The sequence below is a fragment of the Silene latifolia genome, chromosome 3, assembly GCF_048544455.1.
Source record: "Silene latifolia isolate original U9 population chromosome 3, ASM4854445v1, whole genome shotgun sequence".
Lineage (NCBI taxonomy): Eukaryota > Viridiplantae > Streptophyta > Magnoliopsida > Caryophyllales > Caryophyllaceae > Silene > Silene latifolia.
In genome coordinates, this window is record NC_133528.1 from 148,103,838 (window position 1) to 148,122,509 (window position 18,672).

Here is an 18,672-nt window from a genome sequence, read left to right on the forward strand (position 1 = left end):
GACAAACAAATGAGCGGGACAAGTTGATGAGTACTTCATTTTATATTAAACCCTATATTTTACTCATCAAAATTGTAAATTAAATTTTCTTTTTATAGATTAAATAGGTAAAAATATCAAATATTTCATATTAGTGTTAGTTAAGTAAACATACATCTCATCGATGGTAGTCTTTGCTACACTTTTTTCCAGCTGGTCTTTTGTAAGCCAGTTATACGTTATAGAATAATTATATTTAAGTAAAGTAAGAACTTATGTATCTTATATAATAATAACAACAAATTATTTGTCATATAAATTATTATTAGTAAAACAATGTACGACATATAATGGTAGAAATTAGCGAAGTTAGCAAGCATAAATTAGAAATTTAAAATGTTTAGTTAACATTTTTTTATTTACTTGTTACAACATTATTTTGTCACCTCTCAGAAATCCTGTCGAGCATAGCTAAAACTTTGGAGAGACGGTCTCTCACTAAATTATTGAGAGACCAACTTTTCGTACCTTTTTATTTATATTTCGTACCCCCTTTTCTTGTTGATCGTATCATAGTACTTTCGTACCTATTTACATAATAAATGTACCCATTTTATCATTAATCATGATTTGTATCTATTTTATTACCTTTAGTACCACTTTTTCTTAAAATTGTACAATGGTCTCTCAATAAAGCTTATTAAAAGACCGTCTCTCAGGAGACCTACTCAATAATGATATTCTAAAATAGATAGTCAAAAGTTAGTTTTGTCATAGGCTTTGCACAAGATTTATTGATTGTCAATTGACTCAATTCAATAAAAAAAATATTCACCAACATTCAAATTTACATTAGAGGTATATATTTAATACGGATTTGAGCCGAACTCGTGAGAAATTCTCGTTAAATGTTTAGCCCACAAACAATTGAATTAGCTGGACGGTCGGATTACTTGTTTATGATACACATCTAAAAATAGCATGTACATTTCCTCAAAAAAAAAAAAAAAAAAAAAAAAAAAAAAAAAAATTGTACATCATACATTCAATTTGCAATAGATGTCGTATTCAATAGACGAGACGAACCGTAAACAACTCCGATTTACCGTTTAAGAATCTGTCATCTCATCCCATACTCTTATTTAAGAATCTCCAATTCCCCAAGCCATCTCTAAACTCCCTCCATCCACCAAAAAAACACACCTTACATTCAAACACCATGATCATCCAATACGACGTCGTACCGCCACCAATCCCAAATCTCTTCATAACAATCACCACACTAATAACCATAACCACCCAAATCGATTTCGCAACCTCCCGCGACCTCCGACCCTCAGAACACGGTCTACCATTCCAAACCGTCCCTACCCCGACCCCACAATCCCCCGAAATGTCCGTCTTTTTCGGCGAAACAACAGTTCCATCTCCGCCACACACGCCGCCGCAAACTCCACCGTCGACGGTGGACACCTGGTGGAGCGAGACGCCGGAGAAAAGAAAAGAGAGGAGAGTTAGGACTGCATTGGTTGTTGCCACGATGGCGTGTGGTGGTACAGGTGTCGTGTTGTTATTGGTTGCTGCTTTACTTTTTGCTGTTCGATTTTATAAAAGGCAAAGAAGATTGGTTTACCCGCCGTCATCTTTAGTTACTGTTCCTAATAATGGCGGTAATAATTCTGTTACTGCATTTACTGACACTGTCACTGCAGCTGTCCCTCCTAAGTAAAATTAAGATAAATTATTTTTTATTTTTTTTATTTTAAATTGTTTTATTGGTGCTTTTTTCTTTCTTGTGAGGTGAAAAATTGTTGTAATTATGCTAAAATTTAGTGTGATTTAAATTTTCGATATAATGTTATTCATACTCTTCAAAATCAAAATGGGGAACTATATAGAGGTATTTCATATTTGTATATAAATTTCTTCAATAATAACGTTAATTAAATGTTCGTTTCGTGAACATTTGATGAGTTTTGAATAATCATATCCCAATTAGATAATATCGCATAGTGTTATAGCTGATCTGATACAGGGTACATTGCGAACCTTGATTGATAGCATCAAATGTCGTTATTTATTCTCACTTTACATACAATAAAAGTATGTTTAATCAATGGTTCGTTTACTGCTACTCGTATGCAGAGGGGAGGTCAGAATTTTAATTTTGGTGTAGCAAAATATATACTCAAGATAAGTTTATACATAATTAGTGTGAAAACATTAAATATTGGTGTAGCAAATCACGAGATTCTAACCGAATTTTATACATAAATAGTGTGAAAACATTAAATATTGGTGTAGCAAATCACGAAATTCTAACCGAATTTTTTTGTTTTTGGTGTAGCAGCTGCTACACCGAAGCCGAGTGTGGCCTCGTCCCTGCTCGTATGTACAGTTAGGATGAAAAAAATTGTACAAAACAATAAAAGTAGTTATGTATGTATCGATCAATGTCATGTTGATCGAGTTTATATTCTAGCTCTTAAGTTGTTGAAGATATTACAGTATATTGTAATATATATACCGTAATCGAAATAATATTAGTATTATAGAATAAAGTATATTATGCTACTACTATTAAAAGATATGATTATTATCTAGTAGAAACATAACAATTACAATGATATCGCATTTATACTAGTCCAAAGATCTAAAGATAAAAATCGTATATTCTAATAGTAGTAGCATAATATACTTTATTCTATAATACTAATATTATTCCGATTACGGTGTATTACAATATACCGTAATGTCTTCAACATAAGTTCTTATGCAATTATCTACCGAGAATGTGATAATATAGACATGTAATACTTTGTAGTCTGTACCGAGTACTAAATAGTGAAAGTAGATTGAAGAATACCCATAATTCCTCCAAATGATGAACCAATCAACCATACTTTACAAGGGAAGGATAAAAGTTTGCCTTAAAATTGAAGGAAGAATATACAATATGATGCTAGAATAGAGTGTGAATTTGAAGGATGTTGGTGTGAATTATGTAATGCTTTAGGCTTTTTTTGGTACGTACAAACTTTGCTTTTATTTGTTGAATGTCTAGTCTTGTTTGTGGATAATTCAACAAGTATATGGCCCATTCTCACATGTTGCTACGACTTGTCTTTTATAATTCCCAAATTTTTGTTTTAAACGGACCATTTCCGTCTTATAGAAAAGACTATATTTTGTTTTTATATTCAAATATAACTATAATGATTTAGCTAATGACTAGTGTTACCAGTTTATGGTAACTTGTTTCTCAAAAGTGATCATATTTGTTTGTAAAATGGTCTCAAAATCTCGTTTTATTATTTCAGACTAAAATAACCTGTCTTATGAGAGACCAATTCTTTATAATTTCCATCTACTTCGTTACTTCAGTACACAAGTGATGGGTTTCATGTTAATTATGCATGTCCAACGTCATTAATGATACTAGTACCTCATTTGGTCATTATTTAGGTGTGTCTAAATCATTAAGCCAACTAATTTGTAGACTTATAAATTTAATGCTATGATCAGTAACCGTTTTTGTGTATGTTTTAAGGGCATATGATAAAAAAATCGTAACCAATTCATATACTCTTTTCATCTTACTTATTATTAAATGAGGTATTTACACTCTGCTAACTAGTATCCCTTTCCTACAACTTAAGGTTGCGATGATTAATGATTTGATTATTGATATTGCCTGATATTTTTCAAATTCTTATATAACTTGAAACAGTCGATCGTCAGAAGTACTCTTATCGAAGATTCACCTTATTACAAATTGACAATAGTTGAACGTAGTCGAACTTTGATGAGGTACTCCCTCTGTCCCGGTCATTTGTTGTCATTTTCTATTTTGGGGGTGTCTCAGTCATTTGTTGTCCTTTCTATTTTAAGAATGAATTTGATGAGTAATTTGATCATTCATACTCAATTTATTCCACTTGTCATTTAGTAATTGACCACCTCTTTTTTTCTTGGTCTTTGTGCCAAAACCAAAGGACAACAAATGACCGGGACGGAGGGAGTATTAGGTATGGACCAATGTACTTCATAACATTTAACACTTGATTAAATAATCACAATGTAATAAACGAAATTTCTACAATGTGATTTGACTTCAATTGGTTTTTACTTTCTACCTCTAGGCTATAGACAAAAACCTCAAACAAAGATGGGATTTATTACAAACACGTTATGGATGTTTTGATAGACAAGAACCCATTATTTTAGAAGATTAGATATGTTTTCTTGGATCAATAAGTTTGGAAGTCACCTTGCATTATTATTCTCAACATAAGCATGTACATTTATAACTCCAATATTCAATACAATATCAATGATTGGATCATAAATGAGTGATTATTCGAACAGGCGACTTCTAATCCGTAATAATTTATCCAATATCGAAACAAGGAATTAATGTTCGAATAAAAAATCTTAGTAGTAATGAACTAGTAACACATAAAGTAAATATCAGTTTATAGACTATAGATCTGAGGTAGTACCTCTTATTATTTATTTTCTGAGTTTTATTTTAAAGTGTTTAAGTTCTGATTTAGTATAAAGTTTTTGAGCACAGTTACTAAAATATTACGCTAAAAAAAATATAATATTGCTAAAAAACGATATTTATAAATGGTAATATGCTCAGAAAAAATGTGTATATGCTCAAAAACTAAAAGGTCTGAGGTACTACCTCAGATGCGTAATCCTTTTTCTCAGTAAATACACTAAAAGAACAAGAAACTTTTAGAAGTTTCAAAATTTTCGATATCCAATGTTGGAGTGACCTGACAAAATTAACCCGACGAATGACGAGACCTGATACCTGAACTGAGGACCTAATTTTTTTTTTTTTTTTTTTTTTTTTGGTACCACGAAGCAGGGGAAGCCCCAAAACTAGCTACGAAAACAGAACACAACAAACCAAAACAAAACAAAGAAACAAAGGTCCAAACAAAAACGAAAACAACTACATAAAGCTAAAAGGGACGTAGCGTGGCCATGCTACTCCTCTAGCGTCCAGTTCAATGAGCCTGCGCATATCTCTTGGCACCGAATCCGCCTCCACAATGCGTAGAGCTTGCTCCTGATCGACCCCCACATTTGCTAACCAATCTGCACAGAAGTTAGCCTCTCGATACACATGATTAACAAGCACTTGCCATTCCGAGTTTTGAATCAACGATTTGCAGATTTTAATGATATGAGAATGGGCCGTCGGTAGGAGTTCTTCACCGTCTTTCATGAAGCTTTCCACGACCCGAGAATCAGTTTGAATTATGAGGCGAGGAATCCTTCGCTCCCAAGCCAAAAGAAGCCCACGCCTAAGAGCCATGATCTCCGCTCTTGTCACCGTAGCGATATCCAATCTCTCCGCAAATGCCACAATACACCGTCCTGTGGGATCACGAAACAGGCCACCCACACCCGACCTGCCAGGATTACCTTTGGATGCCCCATCAATATTAAGAGTCAGCCACCCCGTCGGAGGAGCCAACCACCTAATCAACACCTCCCTCCTCCTCTCAGTAGTCCCGCAACTAATCCGAATGTTTATTGTTACTTGTTGTTTATTATCTTTAAATAATTTCATAATAAGTGACTTGAAAGTGACAAAAATCCAAAATTAATCTGTCCAACATCACTTGACCAGGATGTTGTCAAACCCGACCGTTTAACCCGTTTGACAAATCCATGACTAAATCTAAATCACTTAGATTAAGGGAACCTTGGCTTATCTTGCGACTAAAAACATAACTTCGCCACTTTCTCCAAAATCACAGAGAAAATGTACCAAAATTTCACCTCAGTAAAACCAAATGTCAGTAAAAGAGTATTTCTACAGTTATTACGTTCTTATTATTCACTCCCAGCAAATTCACCACAAAATGGATCAAAATTTACTCACATAATTGATGAATTTGGTAAATTTTGCTACCAAAAAGATTTACCCAAAGCTATAAATGCCATGAAATGTCTAGAAAACCATGGATTATGGGGTAGTTCTGTAGCTTACTCTGAATTAATAAAATGTTGCACTTATAATAAAGCAATTAAAGAGGGTAAAATTGTTCATAATCATTTAATCTCAAATGGGCATAAACCCAAATTGTTTTTACTAACCATGTTAATTAATATGTATGCAAAATTTAATCTTTTGGGTGATGCAGAGAAACTGTTTGATGAAATGCCTGAGAGAAATGTTGTAACTTGGACCACCATGATCTCTGCTTATTCCAATGCTAAGATTAGGCATAAGGCTTTGGAGTTTCTTGTTTTGATGCTTAGGGATCAGGTTGCGCCGAATATGTATACGTTTTCGTCGGTTTTGAGAGCGTGTGACGGGTTGTCGATGTTGAGGGAAGTACATTGTGGTATTGTTAAGTATGGGTTGGAGTCTGATGTTTTTGTTAGGAGTGCTTTGATTGATGCTTACGCGAAATGGGGTGAGTTAAGTGATGCAGTGACGGTTTTTGAGGAATTTGTAACAGGGGATATGGTTGTTTGGAACTCGATAATAGGGGCGTTTGCGCAGAATAGTGATGGGAATGAGGCGTTGAGTTTGTTTAAGAAGATGAAGAGGGCTGGTTTTCCGGCTAAGCAGGCGACTTTAACGAGCACTTTGAGAGCGGTTTCTGGTTTAACATTGTTAGAATTAGGAAGACAAATACATGTTCATGTGTTGAAGTATGATAAAGATTTGATCCTTAATAACGCGCTCCTTGATATGTATTGCAAATGTGGTGATTTGGATGCTGCACGCTTGGCTTTTAGTCAGATGGTTGATAGAGATGTTGTCTCGTGGAGCACTATGATTGCTGGGTTGGCTCAAAATGGTTTCAGCAAAGACGCGCTAGCTTTGTTCGAGAAGATGAAAGTTTCAGGGCCGACACCAAACTATATAACCATGGTTGGTGTCTTATTTGCTTGTAGTCATGCTGGTCTTTTAGATCAAGGATGGTGTTACTTTCGGTCAATGAAGAAGGTTTTCGGGATTGAACCAGGGAGGGAACATTATGGTTGTATGATTGATCTACTCAGTCGGGCAGGCAAGCTTGACGATGCTGTCAAATTACTCGATGAAATGAACGTAAAGAAGTGTGAACCGGATATAGTAACTTGGAGAACTCTTCTAGGTGCTTGTAGGGTTCATAGAAATAGTGATTTAGCCATTTATGCTGCTAAGCAAATCTTGGAGGTTGAACCCGATGATGTAGGGACATGCGTGTTATTATCGAACATTTATGAAAATTCTCAACGATGGGAAGATTCCATGGCTTTGAGAAAGACGATGAGAGAAAAAGGAATGAAGAAGGAACCGGGGTGTAGTTGGATTGAAGTAGACAAAAAGATTCATGCTTTCACTTTCAGAGATTTGTCACATCCTCGGATACAAGACATTATTGTGGAGCTAAATGAACTGATCATGAAACTTAGAGGGGCGGGTTATGTCCCCGACACAGAGTTCATCTTGCAGGATCTCGAAAGGGAACAAAAGGAAGACTCACTTCAATATCATAGCGAGAAATTGGCTATTGTATTTGGATTGATGAGCTTACCTAAGGAAAGTATCATTCGGGTAAAGAAGAACCTTAGGATATGTGGCGATTGCCACCTCTTTGCGAAACTTGTTGCAAAATTAGAGAAAAGAGTTATTGTGATTCGAGACCAAGTAAGATATCATCACTTTCAAAATGGAACTTGCTCCTGTGGCGATTATTGGTAGTAGGAAAACAATGTGAGCAAGGTTAAACCAAGCCTTAAGGTAGAGACGCGAGAAGCGTGGTGAATGTGAACCGTTCTTTCTAGTTTAGTTCAAAATTGAGGTGGGTGAGACCACAGGAGCGGCAAAGGCTCTCTCCTGATTTTTAAATTTTAACACTACTATATATTTCCGGAGGTAATCAATTTTGTAATGTGAAAGATCAAATGGGGGATGAAAGTGAATCCACGATATACCAACCGGGCTGGTCGCTTTGATGATATTGGGTGAAGTTTGAGTTGGGTATGGTTGATCAGTTGGTCTTGTCAATAAGCTAGTTGTTTGGGTTGATCAAAACTTAATATCGAGAGCCCAAACCCTAAATTGAGGAAGAGGTATGAATATCACTTAACAACGTGGTATATTAGGACTTTGCTAGCCTATTTCCTAATTGTGTTAAAGTTAGGGTTTCACTTCCTATTTGCTTTTCACTTTTTCTTTTCTATATTTTCGCATTATGAGGTGTGTGATCACTTCGAACGGATGATTCATGTCGGCCGACCCCATATCATAAGGCTCTGATGTTGTTGTCTACGCTAGGGTTTCTGTTTGGGCTTTCATAGTCTATTTCTTATTGATGTAGCAGTTATATTTCATCATAACAATCTGATTTTAGAGACTCAAAATTTCTGTCAAATAAATAAAATTCCTTCCTTCTGCCTATAATCTGTATGTCGTCTTATTTACGTTCTCTTTCGTCTGTTATAACAAACTTATTTCAGGAATTTAAGATCTATCTGGAAACTTTAGGCATATATCTTTCGAGGTTTTCCAGGTTTTCATATCGAATGGCTTCTTCTAAGTCCGTTGAAACAATGGCTTCTTCTAAGTCCGTTGAAACAAATGATGACTTGATCAGCAGCATGCCCGCGATTGTGACTGATAAGATCTTAAAACACTTGCCGCTTGCTATAGCGGCAAAGACGAGTATACTCTCAAGAACATGGAGGCGTAATTGGTTATCTTGTCCATATCTCGTGTTTGATGTAGCTTTCTGGGATGGGTTTTCCAAGTTAGATGATAGTGTTAATTGGCACAAGGGAAGTAACATAATGAGCAGCGTACTCTTCCATCACAATGGACGTGTAGATAGTTTTTATCTTGACCTCAGGCCCGCAGATCTACAGATCGATAAAAACGTGAGTCTAAGCCAGTGGCTTTCTTTATTATCAAGAAACTGTCCGAGAAAGATTACTCTGATTAGTTGGGCTGGAGAATGGTCGAGTCTTGTGATTATGCCTTCTTATATTTTCCACTGTAAAGAGTTGATGAAGCTTAAACTTCAGTGCTTTGTTCTATATGCTCCTCCATTAGACTTTAAGGGCTTTTCTCATCTAAAGCGCCTTGAGCTGCTTTACATGAAATTTAACAATGGTATTGATATGCTTTGGAGTTTGATTGCAAAGTGTCCCTGCCTCGTTTTCCTGAGGCTTGAGAATTGTCTTGGCATGAATATTCTTGATATTGATCATGCTCCGAGCCTTGAAAAGTTGATTATCAAAGGTCCATTTGACTCTCTTCGTCTCAAGAAAGTCCCTCGTCTTATTGATGTGTCACTATCTTCGACTAAATCGAAGATGAGTGACACTAAAACAGCAGTAGCCACCATCAACAGCCTTGCTAGCTCGTATAAACTGAAGTGCCTTGCAATTGAAGGTAAATTATCTAAGGTATGAGTTATGGGCTACGGAGCTAAATTATCTGTTATTTATTCATTCCCTCCAACGGTGTTTATTTATTTATTTGCTGGCATAAAGATTAAAGACCAAGGAAATGACCACTGGCCGCATCTTTTATTTGTTTTTGGCAGTCTAGTGGGTTACATTAGACCTGACAAAGTTGACCACACTAGAATGACCTGACCCGTATCCGACCTGAAACCCGAAAGGAGGGACCCGAGATTGACTCGTGACCCGAAATGACGTGATTAATATGACCCGACCCAAATGTTTATTGTTGCATACCGATCCATTATAGCTAGATGACTGATAATAACATACCCGAATGACCCAAACCGACCTGATTTCGGTTGAAAGACGGTTGATGCCAGGTCTAGGTTGTACTTTAAGCAAGTGAACACAAGAAGAAGATCACTTTACCCATTACAAAAAAATCACAAAAACAGAATGGTGAAACAGACACCCAAGATAGAATCGGTAGACAATAGTTCGGAAACGTGGGAGGCATGCTTTTTTTCCCTGAAAGTTTTTATGTCCATCAGCTGATCTTTTTACTGGTTGTTATGCAAGTTCTTGGCTGCAGGTGGGATAAATAAATCACTTCCGGTAGCATTTAACCACCTCGATAAACTATGTCTGACGGATCTGACTTTAACTGATACGGATGTATTTTGCTTCAGTCTTGGTATGCTTCAAAGCTGCCCCTTCATCAAGGATCTTGAAATTTCTGTGAGTATCTTCCTGTTAACAACTCTTAATTACCCTAGCTGACAGTAGTCACGATTTACACGCCGGTTATGTTCATCTACGCCATATATAGTTATTAAGCACACGTCATGACTATTCATGGGACTTAAAACATTCAGCACAATCGAAATTCTGAAGAGGCAGACCTATGTTCTCTTTGCAGATTACCTCAACCACCGATGTTGTTCAGGACAAGTACGAGTATCCCTTAAATGACTATAATTGGGCAGGCTACATATGGTGAAAATTAAAGGTATTACAGGATCTAATGCAGAGCTGAAACTGATCGAGTATTTGCTTGCTATATCTGTGGTGCTCGAGAACTTGTTTTTCAAGTGTGAAAAACTCGATGCTGCTTCCGAGCTTAAGGTATTAAGACAGCTGATAAGGCTCCCAAGAGCATCAACAAAGGCACAATTCATTAGTGTGGGAGAATAAAGATCTAAATCATCTAATGTTGTGTTTGGTAACAGGGAATTGCTTTAGAAAATCTCAGTAACTCCATTGATTAAATGCGACGACAATTGTTCATAAGTCGGCTCGCGGAGGTCTAGACCCGATCATCTTCACCAAGTGCTCCTTGTATTAATCAGGAAGCTTAAGGTGTTTAGTTCACAAGTGATTTATTTGTGTTTTTGGTAGAAATTTATTTTTAGTACAAGGTAAATGATAGTAGCAGTTTTAACTTTGTTGCTTGTTTTATGCCACAGTGAATAGTGATTTCATAGTTTTTTCTCAGTCTCGTGTTTTAAATTTTACTCCTGCAGCTCCGTACCAATTTTATTGTTCAATTTTACTTCTTAGCTTTGTTAAAACTAGGTGTGATGATTACGAATCGCAATGTAACAATCTTAACTGAAGCAGAAGACAATTGTACTATTGAATAATCATTGTCCTAAAAGACGATTTCACCGTGTTTGGTACTCGGTGTAACTGGCCGGCGTTCTCCAGGATAACACGCGGAGATAAGTAAACATGGACAACGGTGCGGGCCTACTCGACTCACACTGGACTGGCCTGGTGTCACGGTCCGGTACTTTAGCCGAACCGTGGCGCGCACCTTTGCCCGAATCAAGGCAAGATGCAAGCGACAAGGCTCTTCGTACTAGTGAAGGATCGCTCACTAGCACGATACTCGGGTCTCGGCAACACTCGACAGGATTGCAACGAGAGCGTCAAGCACTAGTGTTTGTCAAGCACTAGGCGTTCGTAATCGGTCTCGGGTGTGTGAGTCGGGATCCTAGTGTCGATCCCACAAACACGGCTTGTTAGAAAAGTGAAGGCTAAAAGTCGTTCACAACAAAGCAACAACAAGCAATACGAAGGCACAAGGTAGGAAGCAGATTTTCATTCACTAGTACTCCCTAAAGAGGGAAATTTGATTATTACATCCTGGTAGCAGGAGACATTGAATTTACAAGTTTAGTGTAGAATAGCGATATACCTATTTATGGAAACCTATTCTAAAACTACTAAGAAAATACTTACTACAAATGTACAAGGGAAATGAAATTACATAAGCATAAATAAATCTAAGGGTTCGAAGTGTGCGGATCGTTACACTCTCCCCCACCTAATCTGTTGCCGCCCTCGGCAACACAAAAATCTCGAACGGCGCTTCAGTGAGACATCCTCGGTGAGCTGTGGCCGTCCATGCTGCATTGAGATCTGGCTTTCTCTTGAGTCCGGCTTGTAGATACTTCTCGGTCCACACCATGATCGGATTCATCGTCCCTTCAAGAATAGAGTGCATTTCCTTGACGGCGAGACTCCCGAACATCATGTCCTCCAAGTTTATCACTCGCCTCTGATCATTCTGGAAAGTCCAAGTCCTCGTTGCTCGAGCGGAAATTTTACGAGATCGTTCAAGGTGCTCGCTCCATCGCACCTTCACCTTGTCCATCACCACTTCAGTACCTGCATTCAAGGGTAAGTGAGTTCTCCAGGACGCCGAATCAGCATTTCGGCGCGGCCCCCTGTTGGTACGAGGCCTTCTCTCTTGGGTCGACTGACCCGCAAACCAGGACGTCGATTCAGCATATCGACGCGGCCCCCTGATGGTACGAGGCCTATTTCTTTGGGCATTTCGGCCCTCATTGTCTACTCCTCGGTGAGGAGGTAGACTCTCTTTTCGTCTCCCAAGCCACTTAGCATCGTAGTTAGCCTGGGTCTTGTTCGCCCTCGGCTCCACCGAACCTTTAGGCATTCTCCAAGGTCGCACCCCTTGTTTCGGCGTCGGTATCACCCTCATAGCCGAAATTCGATGCTGCCCCTTGTCTTCATCGCTGTCTACCGTGTTCACTACGATAGACCCCATTAGTAGCATCGATCCGTCACTCGGTTTCAATACTACCAATGCTTTCTGAAAGAACTGCATCCCGAGTACTAACTTGAAGTCATCCAGCGGAACGGTGGTGAAGTCGAGCTCCCCTGCCCACTCACCCACTTGGACCGCGACCTTCTTAGCCACTCCTTGGACGCGTCTCATTTTCCCATTGACGGCTTCAGCAAACTGTTAGCATCCCTTGAACTAGCCCCAACCGATCGCTTCCTCTTTCGTAACAAAGTTGTGGGAGGCGCCCGAGTCGATCAAGGCTCGTGCTTGCTTCCCATTCACCATCAAGTCCACGTACATGAGCCCGTTGGATTTCTTGGCGGAGGAATCTTCGTACTTCCCCATCGCGCTGATCCTTTGAAGTGAGCCCATCCGTGGTTGGTCTTCACCATCACTCGAGTCTTCGTTACACTCTTGGTGATAGTCGGCCAACGCCCCATCAAGACGTTCTTGAGCCCCTTTCGGCATCTTCTTGAACATGGCATTGAACTCCGCTTTGTTCGGACAATCGACCATCTTGTGAGGACCCTTGCACACAAAACACGCGAACGGTCTCTTCGTTGTGGAAGCAGTAGAGTTTCCCGCCTTCGAAGACGAGCTTGAGGGCGAGTTTGTAGTGCTCGCCGATTGGGCTTGACTTCCTTGCGAGCGGAAACGACTGTTCCCAACTGAAATGGCGCTATTTTGTGGCCTTTGTCCATTGTACCCACTCTGTGACGCACCAGTATTCCCCGTTGGTGCCACCACTCTTGGTGCCTCTCGCTCCCCGTGAAAGTCGAGCAGGCGCTCCGCAGCCGATATGGCCGAAGACAGAGTTTTGGGATTCTGCCTCATGACCTCCTGTTGTGCCCACCTCTTCAACCCGTCAATGAATTCGAATGTCCTATCCGTCTCGGGCATTTCGGTAATCTCGAGCATGCATGCAGAGAATTCCCTCACATATTCTCGGATTGATTTGGTGTGCTTGATTTCCTTCAACTTCTTCCGAGCAACAAACTCCGTGTTCTCGGGGTAGAAGTGATCCTTCAAGATCCTCTTGAAGTCGGCCCACGATGTCACCGTAATCGTGCCCGCATCGATTTCCTTGTACCTAGCCCTCCATCACATCTTGGCATCGTCGACTAGATACATGCTTGCCGTGACAACTTCCGCGTCTTCGTCGAGCCCACTTACTCGGAAGTATTGCTCCATATCGAAGATAAAGTTATCGACCACTTTCGAATCCCTCGCCCCATCGTAGGCACGAGGTGGAGGTGCCTTCACCTTATGGCTCCCCACAGATTTCCCGTCATTGGCCACCGCTTTCACGAGCGTGGCGCAAGTGTTCTCTAACATCTCGACCTTTCGATGCAGATGATTGATCTCTTCCTCCCGATCATCGGGGATCGCATCACCGATCGCTTGGATGCGGGTATTCAACCCGTCCACCTTCGTCTCGAGTTCACAAACCGTCTTTTGCAACTCCTCGAGGCTCGCGGCCATCCGCCTAACGATGCCCTCGAGTTTGGGAAGCTTGACGTCGAATGATTCCTCTAAGGCACCCACTCGGTCCTCGATTGTATCGCCCATTTTCTCGATCTCGATGAACAAATGCGGCTTGCAGAAACCCGTCCGAAGACCGGGCTCTGATTCCAAATGTCACAGTCCGGTACTTTAGCCGAACCGTGGCGCGCACCCTTGCCCGAATCAAGGCAAGATGCAAGCGACAAGGCTCTTCGTACTAGTGAAGGATCGATCACTAGCACGATACTCGGGTCTCGGCAACACTCGACAGGATTGCAACGAGAGCGTCAAGCACTAGGCGTTCGTAATCGGTCTCGGGTGTGTGAGTCGGGATCCTAGTGTCGATCCCACAAACACGGCTTGTTAGAAAAGTGAAGGCTAAAAGTCGTTCACAACAAAGCAACAACAAGTAATACGAAGGCACAAGGTAGGAAGCAGATTTTCATTCACTAGTACTCCCTAAAGAGGGAAATTTGATTATTACATCCTGGTAGCAGGAGACATTGAATTTACAAGTTTAGTGTAGAATAGCGATATACCTATTTATGGAAACCTATTCTAAAACTACTAAGAAAATACTTACTACAAATGTACAAGGGAAATGAAATTACATAAGCATAAATAAATCTAAGGGTTCGAAGTGTGCGGATCGTCACACCTGGCCTGCCCATCGGGCCTCAGCCAACCTCAGCCACCATCCCGCAAAACTTGTGCTCTCTATCGGGACGGGATCTGGTTGTGAATAGCTGTGATGCTCGGACTCTTCACCTGACCCTGGGGATCCGGTGGACAGGATCCGGACACGGATCCGGACATGGATCCTTGACGGATCCTTCTATGAGAAATCGGTGTGAGAGTGTTTTATTCTTACCCTCTGTTTTGTAGAACAACCCTATATTAGGAGTGATCTTGACTTAAATTTAATGTTCTAATAAAGTCTTCATTCATGTTAAACATGAAGAAACTACTTTTCCTTTCTTTTCTTTGATTTTTTTAACTAATAATTTTTATTTTTTCAGAAAAAATAAAAATTAGCCGAGTCCAATTTTAAATTTGGATCCTCGTATCCGAGTCCTTGTTTTTGAGATTTCAAGGATCCGACACTCAGATCCGTACCCCGTATCGGATCCTCGTATCCAAGTCCGAGCATCACAGGTGAATAGTGTAGCCGGCCCGCAAAAACTCGAGCCCACATGCCCCAGGAGTCTACTCGGGCTGGTTCAGGGTCATCACACCCCTAGCCCGTGTTAGGGGGTGGAGCTCACTCCCCAACAACCCGACCAGCCCTAATCTAGCCTGGCCCGCGTGGCGCAATGTCCGCCTCTGACTTCTGAGACCTCTCTATAATAGAGTTACTAAGACTTTTTTTACAAAAATCTTTGACTGTTAATAACTCTCGGCCACGAGTTTAAAAAAAGGTAATTTGTTTTTCAAACTAATTATCTCGTAAAGGTCTTGAATATGGTAAAAAAAAAAACACTGCTTTCTAAACTCGTAGTATACTAACATAAATTTATTAATGGTCAAAATTTTTTGACGAATAAAGTTTGAATAAACTTTGATTGACCGTAAGTCGTGGGTACGACCTTAGACATTAGAGCATCCGCAAAGGTGGAAACGGACTTCCCCATTTACGCTCTCTCTCCTCATATGAGGCGCCTCCTTATTGCACTATGCTCCCCAACATTTGGGGTTCCTCTATTTTGGAGGAGCTTCCCAAATGAAAAAAGTGGGCCAATATGTACTTTCTTGCACATGGCTGATTATAATTAGAAAAAAGTAGCACTTTGAACTTAGCTTAATTAGAAAAAAGTAGTTGTTTGTAGTTAGCTTAATTAGAAAAAAGTAGTCGTTGGAAGTTTCAAAATAGCCGTTTGCACTTAGCTTGGCTACATATGCAGTATACAAATACCAAACAATCATCCACTCTCTAAATTATCTTATTTCTAAATTATTCACATACCCTCTAAATTGCTATTCTTTTAATTATGAATCCAAATAACTCTAATTATGGGAATATACCTTCAAAAAATCAAAACTTAACTCAAAATCCAAACAACAATATTACTTTTGATCCGGCTTTGCTTAATAATCCCGAATTCCTATCTTCTATCCAGTCTTTTCTTATTAATAATCAGAATGTTATGAATAATAACGATTGTTCTCGAAACAACAATATGTGTACTTCGTCATCTATGCATAATTCATCGCCAAGAGTTCTTTTTCCCACGTTTCAACATGTTGATCAGTATCCAACAACTCCGGGAGGAGATGGGAGTAGTAATAGAACACTAGTTGAAGAAAATAACCCATCGCAAGAATATGCTGAAGACGGTATTGGTGGGGAGGATGACGATGAAGATGAATCGACCCTAGGAAAGGGTAAAGGCAAGCCGACGACGAAAGAAAGATGGAATAAAGAAGAAGATAAAACTCTTGTATCCGGTTACTTGAATTGTGGTGGTGACCCGGAGGAAGGAACTGATCAAACAAAGGCAAAGTTATGGAAAGAAATAAAGCACATTTATGATTCGGAAGTTCAAAAGAGAAAAAATATTATTCATCCAAGAACCATGAAGGCGATTAGGAAACGGTGGGCGACTATTAACGAAGCTGTCACCTTATGGGTATCACAAATTGGGGAAGCCGACCGTATGCGCACAAGCGGGATGGCCATTGAAAATGTAGAGGAAAAAGCTCACGATCTCTACAATAAAAAAAAAGAAGGGTAAAAATTTTACATTTTATCATTGTTGGGTAGCAATGAAACACCTTCCAAGGTGGATGCCCGGTAAGGATGCTACTATTGTGAGTCGAGAAAGCTCAAAAAGATCAAGTGAGGAAGCCGGGATTCCACGTCCAGATGGTGTGAAAAAAGTAAAGGCTCAAAAGAAATTAAATGAAGCAACTACAAGTTTAGATAAATTCACAGCCACTTTGAGCGAATTGCAAGCCGATCGAGGAGCAATCAAGCAACACATATGGAACCTAATTGATTACCAGAAAGAACGAGATGAAAAAAAATTGAGATTTAAAATGTTTTCATTATTGTTGAACAAAACGTCTCTTGAACCATTTGAGGCAGAATACCTTCAAAGGCTCAAAGAGGAATTTATGAAGTAATTATTATCATTTGTAAGCTATTGAATCCGTTTGTAAGCTAATATCATTAAAGTGTCCTCGTCGTTAGCTTGTGTCTCATAAATTAGTTAGACTTGTAAGCTATCTCCGTCTCACTCGCTATTTATTGTACTCCTTCTGTCTCACTCATTAGTTATTTATTTTACTTTCTCCGTCTCACTCAATTAGTTACCGAATACAACTTGTAAGCTATCTCCATGGCACTCGTTATTTATTGTACTCCCTCCGTCTCGATCACTCATTAGTTATTTATTGTACTCTCTCCGTCTCATTCATTAGTTATTGAATAAAATTTTTATACTATCTCTGTTTCACTCATTACTAATTGAATTTCCTCTTTGACTTTGTTGAACAAAACATGATTATTGGTGTTGAACAAAAGTATAGCTCTGCAAAGTGATAAAAATAGTCTTTGTTTCATCATTTTTGAACGAATAAAACAACAAATAATGGCAGGGTGAATGTGTTAGTCTTTGTCCTCATTATTATGTATAGTCCAATCTCAAAATTTCTATACTTGTACATATTTGGAGCTCTTTGTCAGTATCTCGCTCATCTCACTGTAAAAAAGAAAATGAACTCAAATTCTAATTCCTCTTGTTCTAGTGATGATTTTTTGATGATATGGTGACTTCCATTATTACTATGAACGAGTATGTCGAGCAAGCAGAAGATTATATTATTGAGAATGTGGTTAGAACAAGTGTTTCTCCGCTTGTTACCGCTACATATGGGAGGCCTCCATCTGAAAAAAATAAGAGATGTTATATTGATCGAGATGTGGGTGGTGCAAACGAAAGGCTAATGAATGACTATTTCGTTGATCGTCCATTGTACCCTGAAGCTATGTTCCGGCGTAGATTTCGTATGCGACGTTCTCTTTTCCTTCGGATCGTTGAAGGTGTCGCTGCCGTAGAGCCATACTTTCAACATGAACCGGACTGCACCGGAAAACTACATGCTAGTCCTATCCAAGAATGCACAGCTGCCTTGAGACAGTTGGCATACGGAGTAGCAGCTGACTCAATGGATGAGTACATCAAAATTGGTGAATCTACTGCAAGGATGTGTTTAAAGAAATTTGTGGAAGGTGTTAGAAGAGCATTCACCGAACAGTACTTAAGAAGGCCGACAGTGGCAGATTCACAACGTCTCCTTCGCGATGGCGCGAGGCGAGGTTTTCCTGGCATGATGGGCAGTATCGATTGTATGCATTGGCAATGGAAAAATTGTCCACGAGCATGGAAAGGATTATACCAAGGAAGAAATAAGTCGACGACGGTAATCTTAGAAGCGGTAGCCTCGGGTGACTTGTGGATTTGGCATGCGTTTTTCGGAACGCCGGGAGCCTGCAATGACATTAATGTGTTGAATCGCTCTCCTGTATTTGATGATATCTATCAAGGCAAGGCTCCCGAGGTTACATATAATGTAAATGGCCATACATACAATATGGGATATTACCTCACAGATGGGATATATCCTAAATAGGCTGTGTTTATGCCTGCTATTCGACTCCCATTATC

General features: G+C 39.5%; 3 protein-coding genes across 3 annotated transcripts; all 3 read left to right on the forward strand.

Moving 5' to 3' along the window:
* Positions 1-5,722: 5,722 nt before the first annotated feature.
* LOC141648380 (pentatricopeptide repeat-containing protein At2g03880, mitochondrial) lies at positions 5,723-10,925 on the forward strand. The gene is made up of 4 exons (XM_074456987.1): positions 5,723-8,076; positions 8,464-9,411; positions 9,991-10,149; positions 10,331-10,925. The coding sequence occupies exon 1, from the start codon at positions 5,768-5,770 to the stop codon at positions 7,703-7,705; it is 1,938 nt and encodes a 645-aa protein (XP_074313088.1). The 5' UTR covers positions 5,723-5,767; the 3' UTR covers positions 7,706-8,076; positions 8,464-9,411; positions 9,991-10,149; positions 10,331-10,925.
* LOC141649928 (F-box/FBD/LRR-repeat protein At1g13570-like) lies at positions 8,557-10,679 on the forward strand. The gene is made up of 5 exons (XM_074458595.1): positions 8,557-9,397; positions 10,004-10,149; positions 10,287-10,362; positions 10,421-10,536; positions 10,641-10,679. The coding sequence occupies exons 1-5, from the start codon at positions 8,557-8,559 to the stop codon at positions 10,677-10,679; spliced, it is 1,218 nt and encodes a 405-aa protein (XP_074314696.1).
* Positions 10,926-17,791: 6,866 nt separating the features above from the next.
* On the forward strand, positions 17,792-18,637 carry LOC141649929 (uncharacterized). Its single transcript, XM_074458596.1, has one exon. It carries the CDS (start codon positions 17,792-17,794, stop codon positions 18,635-18,637), a length of 846 nt encoding a protein of 281 aa, XP_074314697.1.
* The last annotated feature ends 35 nt before the right edge of the window (positions 18,638-18,672 follow it).